This window comes from Vanessa atalanta, chromosome 25 (assembly GCF_905147765.1).
Source record: "Vanessa atalanta chromosome 25, ilVanAtal1.2, whole genome shotgun sequence".
Taxonomy (NCBI): Eukaryota; Metazoa; Arthropoda; class Insecta; order Lepidoptera; family Nymphalidae; genus Vanessa; species Vanessa atalanta.
This window is the reverse complement of record NC_061895.1, coordinates 5,760,340-5,772,686: the sequence shown is the minus strand read 5'-3', so window position 1 is coordinate 5,772,686 and position 12,347 is coordinate 5,760,340. Positions and strand designations below refer to the sequence as shown.

Sequence of the window (12,347 nt, the reverse complement as noted above, 5' to 3'; positions counted from 1 at the left end):
CACCATAAAAATTGTTCAAATCAAATCAAATTCCTTTATTCGATATTAATAGAAGCACTACACTAACTTATTTATTGTCAAATTAAACACTAATATCGCTTCGGAAAAGGATATACCCTGACTTGATAAGAACCGGCGAAAGAAACTCTGCTTTTATGTTCAGTATCAAAAATAAATAGCCAGGAGGAGGCGATCATTTCTTTCCCAAAGAGTGCTATCAAAAATGAACTCACTAAATGTTTATACATTTAGTAAACTTTCACATACAAGCGTTCTTTAACAATGGTATGTCGGTAGTAGCTTTATTATTTTCACTACCTTCATCATCACCATCATCAGTCACTGCTGTACTTAACCCTCTTCCCTAGGACACGCCAATGAACACGATCATTGGCTTATATCGTAACTCCACCTAGCCTGAGGACGTCATCTCCCACCTTCGCGGTCTCCGCACGGTTCCTTACGGCATTACTAATAAACATCAAAGAACGGTTGAACGGCTATAAAACGATTTATCTCTTTCAATCATCAGTAAATTGACATTTGAAAGAAGAAGAAAGCATTGTGTACAACTGTACAACGTAAGGCGATTAAAAATTTATCTAAGCTATAGAAAATTAAATAATCCGAACGCGGAATGAACAATTTACGATTCGAAAATAAAAACAATAAATTCTCTGCCCCGTTAATTGCTTTCAGCATTTCATATTGCCACTGGGAATACGGAGCTTCAGATAGAAAATGGCTATTGGTGTTCGTTTGCGTCGGAGCTTTAAGCTTACTATGCACATTTTTATGTAGAAGAAGTGTTTTAAAGTTCAATTTATCTTATAAAGCCAATGTAGATCTTCATTGAATATTTTGGAATCAAGTTCGTGAAATCATTACTTTGTACATATTTGGTCTTTTGCACAGGATGATGGAATGTTGATATTCATTTGTTTTTTAGTAAAGTTTGAGATGTTACTAAATTTTTAGCTCATGTATCAATCAGCAATGAAACGTTTTTACTTATAACTAGAGATGTTCACAACAGTACCATCAATCTCCTCAACGTTAATACGTTCTAAATTTAAATTTGTTTCTGGTACTGGGGCTAAGTGACTTAGAGTCAGAGGAATGTGACTAAATCGTTCAGTATGATAGTTAAATCATCGCATATTTTCGCTGAGTTATTTGAGTGTTTTGTATCGCCCCAGTCGTTTTAGAAATGACTTAAAACCAAAGATATTCACGTCAATATCTTAACATAATTAATTCATTAATTTTATTTAATTATCATACTTTTAAAATAATGTTACGTTATTATAATATTCTACGCTATTTCTTCATTTAGTTTTAAATTGTTCCTTCTGAGTAGGTACTGCCTTAGTAAGCTAGTAATTCAATTTAGTTTGTAACGAACTATATTGAATTACTTGCTAGATGAAATATAAATTTAAACTGAACTAGATGCAAGACCCGTCTTCATGGGCAAGTAGGCAACAGCCTGAACGCCTTGAGGTTAAAGAACGTTATTACCAAAAAAAAAAAACATAGTATTAATTTTTTTGCAAGTACTTTTGCAAGAGCGCTGAGCTATCAAGCGAACGTTGAATGGTACATTTGTATTATTTACATTATTATAAACTACACTAGATTTTCGTTACTATATCTGTCTTCTTCTCTTGTGTGAGAATAAAAAAAAATATCAAATCCTGTAGTCAATATCCAATAATTTCGAGATTCTACTTTAGAATCAACAAAAGGAAACTGGAACTAGTAATTATTAAAAACACGACATGAACGATTATTTGAGTAATTGTAACTGAAATATAAAATACTTGGATTAATTCAATTGATAAAGTACAAATAACGCTCTGAAACTATTGATAGCAGATCGATGGGTTCCTCACTTATTTGTAACTTAAAAATTACTAAAATTTGTAAAGAAAGTAAAGAAGGTCCCTTGTGTGAGTGTGTGGAAACATTTACTATGTTGCCGTTAAAACCATCTCAAATGTAATGTATTATTTTCGAGTTAATTTAAGCTCGTACCAAACGTTGTAACGTTTCTTATTTTAGATATTTATTTCAAGTCGTAAAGACAACGCGATCGTTTTCCTTTCCACCGACTTTAATGATGTTTAGCCTGTCAAACGGATATTGTTCATTTGCCGTCTTAAGAATTTTCTCGAAACAAACTCTTTGTACGTTTTTATTTAGTTTACTCTATGTTAAGAATATATTCGTTGCTCTTTCGTTCGATATTATTATATTCATCTGGTATGTATTGGAATGACTTTGCACTTATTAGCACTATTTAGAATTTGATACATGATCAGTTTACAAATACGAGATGTATTAACCATCTTGGATCCCGTGCTTGATGACGTATTGGGATTCTACGTAATGGCTTATATTTTCATTGTAATGCCGATATCTATGGGCGGAGTAGGTCTTAGGATAGAGGGAATTCGATAGAAGCCACGTTATCTTCTATAGTTTTTTTTGTTATTTATATAATACATCATAGAAAAAATATATAACTTTATCACACATTACACTCAATTCCAATCTACACTTCAGACGTAGGCACCAATTACATGTATAATCTTGTTTCGTTCTGAATGTTCGTCTTACTGTTACTTTGTCAAGCAATCATAAACTTAATAACAAAAATACGCCGGTTCAATGCCCTGCTGCACCATTACGTAAAGTTATCTACTAACGTCATAGCTTTAAGTACTCCGTGGAAACTTTGGTTCTCGTCCTATTTGCGTTTTATAACCTCTATGTTCCTCAGCCTTACTACACCTTTGTCTTGTGTCAAATCGAGACGATACGATTACGTGAAGCTATGTATGTTTGTTTACAACAATTAAACGACTACTATTTTATGTCCTAATTTGTAAATTTGATCATAGTGATGATTACGTCGTCCGAACCGAATTCGACCAAGGCGTCTATCTCAAGGGAGACTAGCCAACTACGAAGGATGCTTTATAACAGCCTACCTATTTAGGTGATAGGTACATTTATCCGGAGCAAAAGTAAACTTTAAACTAAAATTTATAAATTCGAGATTACAAATTTCATTCTGATCCTTTCAGTTGTTCTGGCGTGGTTGTGTAACAAACATCCATCCAACCTAACTTACATTACATTAGCAGCCTGTAAATTTCCCACTGCTGGGCTAAGGCTTCCTCTCCCTTTGAGGAGAAGGTTTGGACCATATTCCACCACGCTGCTCCAATGCGGGTTGGTGGAATACACATGTGGCAGAATTTCTTTAAAATTAGACACATGCAGGTTTCGTACCCGAAATCATCGGTTAAGATGCACGCGTTCTAACCACTAGGCCATCTCGGCTCTTCCAAACTTCCGCATTTATAATATTAGTAAGATAATGTCATTATACCCGTGTTTATGGCCATTTTATCTTCCCGTGCTTACTGTTAATTGTTTTGGGTTAATGCGTCCGTGAGATATGTAACTCGTTTTTCCTTAATTTGATTCAGGATTTGCCTCATAAAATCTCGGTATTCGTGTAAAATGCGTGTGACGTCACGATTTTGAACATTTTAAGAGAGAATTATGACTTGGTATTTATGGATACGTATTTTTTATCTGTAAACAAAATTGAAGCGGAGGAATTATTAAAATTTTTCTCGTGAGATTTTTCAGTGTTAGCTGTTTTTTCCGCCTGGTAGCGCCAATGAAAACTCGGTCATGAATACGCCGTAAGCGATTTATAATTTTGTTTTCTATATATTTATATACATAGTATATATAGTAACAACCTGCAAATTTCCCACTGCTGGGCTAAGGCCTCCTCTCCCTTTTGACACGTGCAGGTTTCCTCACGATGTTTTTGTTCACCGCTGAGCACGAGATGAATTATAAACACAAATTAAGCACGTAAAATTTCAGTGGCGCTTACCTTGATTTGAACCCGCAATCATCGGTTAAGATGTACGTACCACTGGGTCATCTCGGCTCTTATATGTATGTGTAGAAAATGTTGAAGAAAGCGCGTCAAATATGTTAAGAATGATTATTATAACAGAATAATTCTAACTTATTAAGTTTTGAATTTACATATAATATATATAATATTTTATAAATGCAAAAGTTTTTGTGTGTTACTCTTTGAATTCTTAACTACCTACCCTACCGCCTCTACTCAATACGTTATCAAGGATACAGAAAAGGACATAACGTAACTAACACCTATACTTACCCCTACATGCGGGTTTTCAATCAAAATAAATTCCATTCAAACGAAACTATAGACATTCAGTCAGGAAGGCGCAACCGTCAACATAAAACTACTCGTAATACTAAAAATAAGTAATCATATAATCTAATTTGTATTTTTTTTTTGCTGTCTCTACTCTTATGTTAATCGTCTCACGCACACTAAGACATCTTAACACGAACGTCACTTAACGATAATTTGTCTTGGAGGGACGTGCCTACAGAAGTGAATAAAAAAAATACTATCTTTATGTAACTCGATACGAAAGTAAATGTGAATCTTCTAGTTAACAGATCGGAACGGTTTTAACGTTGAAGGTTAATTACTAGGCCGTGAACTGGTTGGCTACGGAGAAGTTTAATTAGTAAAAAAAAACATTAATTAAATCTCACTTTCTTAAGAGTATCCATTTGAGTTTCGCTTAAAAACTTCAGAGATAAATGAAACAAACGAGATGTGATAAGTTTTAAATTATTAAATTATTGTTATAATGAAAGACGGAAAATTTTTTTTTGAGCATTGTTGACAATGTTAATATATGTTATTGTACATGCAGTTAAAAATGATGTAAGCAGGTGGACCACCTGTAAGTAAGTGGTAACATTGGCGCTGTAAGAAATATTAAACATTCCATACATCGCGTAAGTGCCACCAATCTTGGGAACTAAGATGTTCCTTTGTGCCGATACTTGTACTGATTCACTCGCTTATCTCTGGAACGACTGGACCGATTTTGACGGGACTTTCACTGGCAGGTAGTTGATGTAATAAGGACTAACTTGGCGACTTTAATTTTAGAATTATATATAAGACAATAATAAAGTTATTATTTTAAGTTTTTAAATGTTAAATTCGAGCGAAGTCGTGGGCACAGCTTGTATACAATATTTAAGTACCATTTTTTTTGTATGATCTCATAATCTGAATGTAACTGTAACGCTTACGAGCACGATATTTAAATCCAAACACAAAGATACTGAGTGATCGAAACTGACCCAAAACACGTACGTTTCGATGGCTTTTTTTTAACGTAACTGACGTACTCTAACCCTATCTGATTGTATCTCGAATTTAGCGATATTTTATTACAATTTTATCGCATGTGTTCATAAGAAAGTGCCTACATTTACCAGCACGATATTTAAATCTAATACATTAAGTTCACGACAGGAAGCTATTAGAATATTTGCCTTCAATTAAAGCGATAACTTTTTTTTTTTCGATGTAATTGGTTTGATGCCCTAAATTCTAATTTATCACGAATCAAAGTAAAATCAATTATTTCGCATTGCGTCAACGACGATTTCAATCTATCGATATTACGTTATTGATCACCAAACTAAGCTTCAATCAATTGATAATGTTTCTGTCCTAATTAGATATCATTATACCGTTTTTTTTTTTTTTAGCTAAAAGAATAATTAAATGAATTCTTGGGCTTAAGGCTAGAAAAACTGTGTAAAATTATTATTATATACATATAGATAGTGTTATATTTTTAATGATTAAAAATATATGTTGCGAGATAAGCCGCGGGCAGTAGGTACTAAGTGTATTATAAGTGAAATATTACGTAAATATATTAATAGCCTCGTATTTAATATGGAACACAAATTAATAATTTCGTTGCGTCTACGTGTTAATTAGTGAAATTGATTTATTTTTTTATTTATTTTTGGAATGCGGTCTAGTAAAAGGCCTTCGTCGATAGACACTGAAACTGTACACTGTTTCGCTGACTATTTAAACTTAGCAAAAATACAATGAATTACTGTTTGGCGGTAGAAGATAGGCGGTCGGAGCACACACTTACTCACTTGTTAAGTGTGTGCTCCGACCGCTGACGTCATCATCATTATCGATGTACTCTATCTGACAACGAAACCCCCTAACTTCGTGGTTTTGGACATAAATTAGACTAATATAGTAATATTAATAACGACGGATTAACATCCAGTCTAAAAATTAGGCCGGTGTTATACCGTCAATAACAAATTTGTTAACTTGTGACGCAAATTAAATTGAGTGTTCATCGTAATCACCATCCGTTGACGTCACATTCATAATTGTTCATATCCCCAACTCAATTCGTTATTTTAACTTGTTGGTAAATTTAAATTATTTAAACGTTAAACTGAGCCTCCACGGATAATTGGTAAATTTTGTGTTGACAGTACGCGTTGGTTATTGTAATTGCTTTAAGTTATCAAAAATTGTAAACAATTTTGACGAGAACGGTGGTAAACAGCGAGAGATTACGAAGGCATACGCGTTTTCCTCTGTATGGATGCTTAATTATAATTCGATTTAATTCGGTATTGGCAAAATGGTATGAAAAGTTGCTCTCGGACTGATTCAAAACAATTGCCATTGCCCGACATTGAAAACTATTTCAGAAACATTTCCGAGGTTTCTTTACAGATAATGTTGTATTGCATTAATTAGAGCAAAAAAATAAAGAAAGAAGAGGATGTTACATCACTAATATTATAGGTTCTTCCGTTTCTTCACGATCGTCTTACTAATATACATATATAACGTTAAAGTATGTTTTTACTTATGTGTCATTCAAAAGTTGATGTGTATCTTTGTTGATGTGATTCTTTTTATTCTCTTTTCGCTCGTAACTTACTACTTACTTACGTAAATGGATACTTACAAGCTGCTCCAGTACTGATTTAAGCACAACAAGCGCCCGGGTGCTAGCTGTATTTTGGCAATCTCTTGAAAAATATTAAGATGCCATAGTCACCATCCCGCTGAATCTCCTATACTTTGAATAAAGATGGGGCTGAGCTATTCTCTTAAATATTGGTATTAATGTACCTACATAGGGGTTGATACAAGTTCGAACATACATTGCATGTACATATATCGCAATAAGGTGTCTTTGAAAACGTCGTGCTTTTAATAGAGCATACACATTTCCGTTTCGCATCTCGACAACTTATTAATATTCCGCATTGTGACTATTCTGGTCTGAAGCCAAAATATTGTTTCAACATTTCGACGTATATTCCTTTGTGATTGTGAATTTTTTCAGTAATATTTTTATCATAAAGGCTTTGAATATCAATGGTAACATGCGGAATACGTTATTGATTATCAAAATCTTTCGCTGGGTTTAGTTCGGGATAGTTCATTGGTTAGAACATATGAATCTTAACCGGACGACAAAACTTTCTGTCATGTTTGTGTACACCAACCTGCATTATGGCAGTATTCTGTAAACCTTCTCATCTAAAGGCGAAAAAATCTTAATTTAACTCAGCTTTTAATAAAACTTTATTTTTCACTATAAGTATTATTATTATTACCTATAAGTATTATTATTATTACCATTACCTACACGAGCCCTAAAAATATCATAGACGATAACGGATGTATCAAAATAGATCAATAATCGTAAAACAGAGAACCATCGTATCAGGATTTCTAAGTATCTATGTGCAATGATATATTCGTGTATTTTGTATATATGAATATATATCTTCAAAGTATTATAATAATGATTATATGTATATGTAAGTCTGTTTCACGGTTTTCGCTATGGCTATAATCTTCTGCAGTGGATTGACTGTCTAACGATCTAATAATTATTCAAATTGAACTGTTGGTGCTGAGATTAGGGTCGTCGATATTACGAAGTAGCTTACTAGTGATTTATTTAACTTACGTATATATCGACAGTAAAAATAATGCCATTGTACAAAATTAAACAATATTAATCTTGTGTGTAATTAAAATATTGTTTTATTTAATTAAATTGATTTATTTTTTCTCTTTGTCCCCAGGTCTTAGCGGGTCGAAAGCTGACCTGCAACACAGGCGCGAAGTGTTCGGGTCGAACCTGATCCCGCCGAAACCTCCCAAAACCTTCCTAACCCTTGTCTGGGAGGCGTTGCAGGACGTTACCCTTATTATATTGGAAGTAGCTGCCGTGGTTTCGCTAGGGTTGAGTTTTTACAAACCGTCCGAAGACGAGAGCGATATTGGTAAGTTTATTCATAAATATTGTCCAAAACATTAACATCAACTCTATAACGACTTTTCAGAAGACGACATAAAGACGATTTTCCGTAAACATGATTATGTTATTCAGCGAGATAACTAACAAATGTCTGCAAAAGAATCTATCTGCATTCTATTAATATTCCCAAGGGCAGACGTCCAATTCCTCGTTTCCAATTTCGTTTAATCGGAGTGAGAATAATTGGGTCATTTGCACAGCAATACAAAGGAATATGTCTCAAAATTCAACGAATACGATTCAACGTTTTTTTTAATGAACCCACAAATATTTTCCATCGATTGCTTTTATGTTATCCGTTGAATGGGCATGACATTTTGTCAGTTGGCTAAAATTTTACGACCCACACTTGTGAAACCAAGCCAAAGAACTTCATAGGCTGTCTCGGGAGGATGAAAGGCAGTCTAGTTGGCAGCCTGATCAAAACCGACGTAACTTTCTTAACTGTTATGATTATTTGACGTTAATACAATGCGTTGTTTGAAAACTCATCAAACTTTACCCAAATACTATATCTGCCCTTAGTTTGATCAAATCGATTTGAATATCAAAGGATAATTTGCATTTGTTTGAGATGTTCATATTTTGGTTATGACAAAAATGAAAATTACGTGGAAAAATCTCAGGGTATTTTTTTTTCCAAAAAAATAATTTTGTTTAAACGGAGAAGTATGCGCAGAGGATGCAGTGTAAATAATTGTATTTAATAAGTGTATTTTCTCTTTTCAATAACAATATGGAATCATTAGACGACCCTGGTAAGAACATGTAAATAATGGTTTTTTTGTAAATCCTGCACTTTGCTCGTTTCCTAATGTGTGCGCATTTATCCATCGGATAAAAAAAAAACTGTCAGTGACTGCAACCAATGTGTGTTCAGTTGTAGCGTCTACGTATTCTGTCGGTATCTGTCCTCCTTGAATTTCCAACCATGGTCTATTATCTCGAATTTACGATATGAATATACAAAGTCACGTATATATGTTGCCGTTTTTCATATTAGATTTCATTGAAATAATATAATTTTCGTTCTGGTTTTTCGATTCGAGATACCATGGTGTTTCTAGGGCATGTTTTGTTTTTATTTGCTTTAAGAAGTAGATCACGTTTTAGTAGAATGCACCCCGGCTCTGTCCGTTCCGATATCATCCTGTCCGCTTTTGCTAGCATTAAGCTGTTCGATCGTGAATTGCGATCCTTTGTTAGTTTGTACGTGACAATCACAGTTCTAAGCTCGACACGTACTTATTGAAACATCGTTCTTAATGTTATATGAAATAAACAAATAGTAATATAACATTTTCAAGGCTTTTTTAATAAGATTGAAGTTATGGCTAATTGTTCACGTTCACAGTTACAGTAGAGTACGTGATAAAATAAATGTTTTTCCTAATTCGACTTACAGACAAACCTTTTCTGTCTAGTTATTTCTGTTATTCGCATGAATGTGAATTAGTAATAATTAATGTTCTATATTTAAATAAACATAAAGAGAATTTTTTTTTTTAGTGAAGATGAACATAAACTTTTTGTTTTAGCTATTTCGTTAAGTGTATGGGGTTGATATTATCATTGTTACTGCAATCAGATGATCATTTGGTTGAACAGATTACTATCCGATATTATAATTCACTGATCTGGATTAATCCGATAATATAAATTAAACTCGCACAGCTTATGAATCTTATATTTAAATTTATGATAATAATTTGGAAACCGCGTTTGTACGTACATTGGGGCGTTATGCGAGTTTTTTTTTTTAATGAACGACAAGTACCAATGTTAGATTTGTTTACGTTTTTAAGTATCATACAAATATTATAATGCTATCCTCGCGGTAAAGATTCTCACCTCGAACGCGAGCTTCGTAGATGCTCTATCATCTGAGTAAAATGAAAATCACGATTCACTCAGCTTTAATTATTTCGGTCTCTGGACTTTTTTACGTCGTCGACGAACCTTTAGAATCGTTGATAAAGTTGAAAAGTTTCGAAAGTAGAGCAACTTTTTTTCCGGTACTTGTAATTTAGATGACAGCGTTGTTGTTGTTAAATGTACTTTCTTATTTCCTTGAAAAAAAAATGCAACAAGAATTCATAAATAGATTATATCTTCGAGCTGCAAGATCTAATAAATACAAATAAATAATTTATTCACAGTTAAGTGGTATGTTTCAGGACATCTGGATGAAGAAGAAGGTCATTACCAATGGATCGAAGGTCTGGCGATCTTAATATCTGTCATAGTAGTCGTCATAGTCACAGCGTTCAATGATTACACGAAAGAGAGGCAATTTCGGTGAGTACAGATCCCTTTCTTTTTTATTTTCCGATCATAGTTACAACACGAGTCATCAAATACTAGTCGTCCCAGAAAATCATGAATAAGTATTAATTATTATTTAACTTATATTTTTAGAATGTCTTCGTTAGCAATACCGGTTTTTTTTTTTAAATAAACTTAATTTCAGTTCACAAAATATCAAATCGATAGGCGAGTATTATCGTAATAAATAAAACCTTGACATTAATTAATTGCTGTACTAATTATATCTATAACATCATCAAAATAATTTTTTTTAGATGTATTAATGATAATTATTGTTATTGACGTTTTTTTTTAATTTGACCTTCTTTACTTTCAGAGGGCTCCAATCACGGATAGAAGGTGAACATAAGTTCGCAGTGATCAGAAGTGGCGAGGTTAATCAGGTGCCGATAAGCGAAATAGTCGTGGGTGACATCTGTCAGATCAAGTACGGCGACCTTCTGCCCGCTGACGGCTTACTGCTGCAGAGCAACGATCTTAAGGTGAGTACTAGTTAGCTAGATAGTATGACATATCGTTGTAGCTGCCTGTAATGGCGTATCAGACTGTACTAGAACGAGCCTACTAATTATTTATACGAATTAACAATGAGAAATTTGTAATCATCTCATAAAGAGTTTTGTGAATACGAAATGTTTTATGAAAGAACGGATGGGATTTTTTTTTATAATGTGAATTCCCCATGGGTAGAGCCCGTGTTGCACTCCCCTAATTCCGAACCTGCTTGCATCTGTACACTGTGAAACTGGCCTTTGGCCACATAACATCGTTCAGAAACCTTTTCTTTAAGTGGAAAGGAGAGTTCATTCTATCTCTGTTTCTTTCCTCTACCTTAAGATTGCCTGGAAGAGATCGCTGTTTTAGTGATAAGGCCGTCTCATATGCGTCTTTCTTAAACGTGACTGAAGTATGTGTGTATTGGTTTACAATAAAGAGTATTTTGATTTGAGACTTGCCAACTGTGCCTGGTTATTTTGGTACTTTATAAAATACATAATAAAAAAAAATCGACCTCATTACACTTATTCAGCGCGTAGCTTATCTTTTCGCATTGGTAACGTCCCTTAGATTGTATTACAGTATCGATGTATTAACAGATAAGTCGGGTTATTGGGTTATCGACGGAGGCTCGAGTGTTTGCTGTATCGACTTTAGTAGTAACCTTGCGAAATTGCTCCCTAAACACAGCTATGATGTCATATCACATCACACCCGTATAAAGCACTTGACATACTGATATATGTATGTTAAATATTCATGTAATATTTTTACTTATATTATGGTTATTTTTAATATATTATGGTTTGTCCTGAGTAACTATCAACGCACAGACAAATAACTTAGTCTCACGAGCTGCAGTTTATAACGTAAGAATCAGCTAGGTTTTTTAGGAACTTTAAGGTGAACTATCTTTGTATAAATTACATCTATACGAAGTCATGGCGGGTAGATATGTATTTATTTATCATGAATAAATGTTTATCTAAATGTATCAAATAAAAACTATCGATCAATTATTATCAAAAAGCAACTTATATCATATCTAAGCGCTTAAATAAAACGCAAAGCTAAAATTGTTTGAATAAAATTCTAGCTTTGATAGCAAAGCACTGAGTTTTCAAGAGCACGTGTTTATAAATCATCCCTTGTCAGTACAAGGTAAAGGATAACATCAAGGATGGCTGGCAGAAAATGCTGTTATAGCGTTAAGTCCGCCCTCTGTACATGTTTTATTTGTACAATAAAGAA

At 33.6% G+C, this 12,347-nt stretch overlaps 1 protein-coding gene across 13 annotated transcripts in view; it reads left to right on the top strand.

Annotated features, from left to right (window-relative positions):
• Nucleotides 1-12,347, top strand: part of LOC125073813 (plasma membrane calcium-transporting ATPase 2) — a 167,750-nt gene that overhangs the window by 129,942 nt on the left and 25,461 nt on the right. For 11 of the 13 annotated variants that reach the window (XM_047684885.1, XM_047684884.1, XM_047684881.1 and 8 more), the window contains 4 exons: nucleotides 8,035-8,235; nucleotides 9,020-9,028; nucleotides 10,448-10,568; nucleotides 10,915-11,080. In XM_047684885.1, coding sequence (XP_047540841.1) covers nucleotides 8,035-8,235; nucleotides 9,020-9,028; nucleotides 10,448-10,568; nucleotides 10,915-11,080 — 497 coding nt within the window. The remainder of the gene's footprint in view (nucleotides 1-8,034; nucleotides 8,236-9,019; nucleotides 9,029-10,447; nucleotides 10,569-10,914; nucleotides 11,081-12,347) is intronic. The other 2 variants (XM_047684886.1, XM_047684890.1) reach the window with 1 other exon arrangement.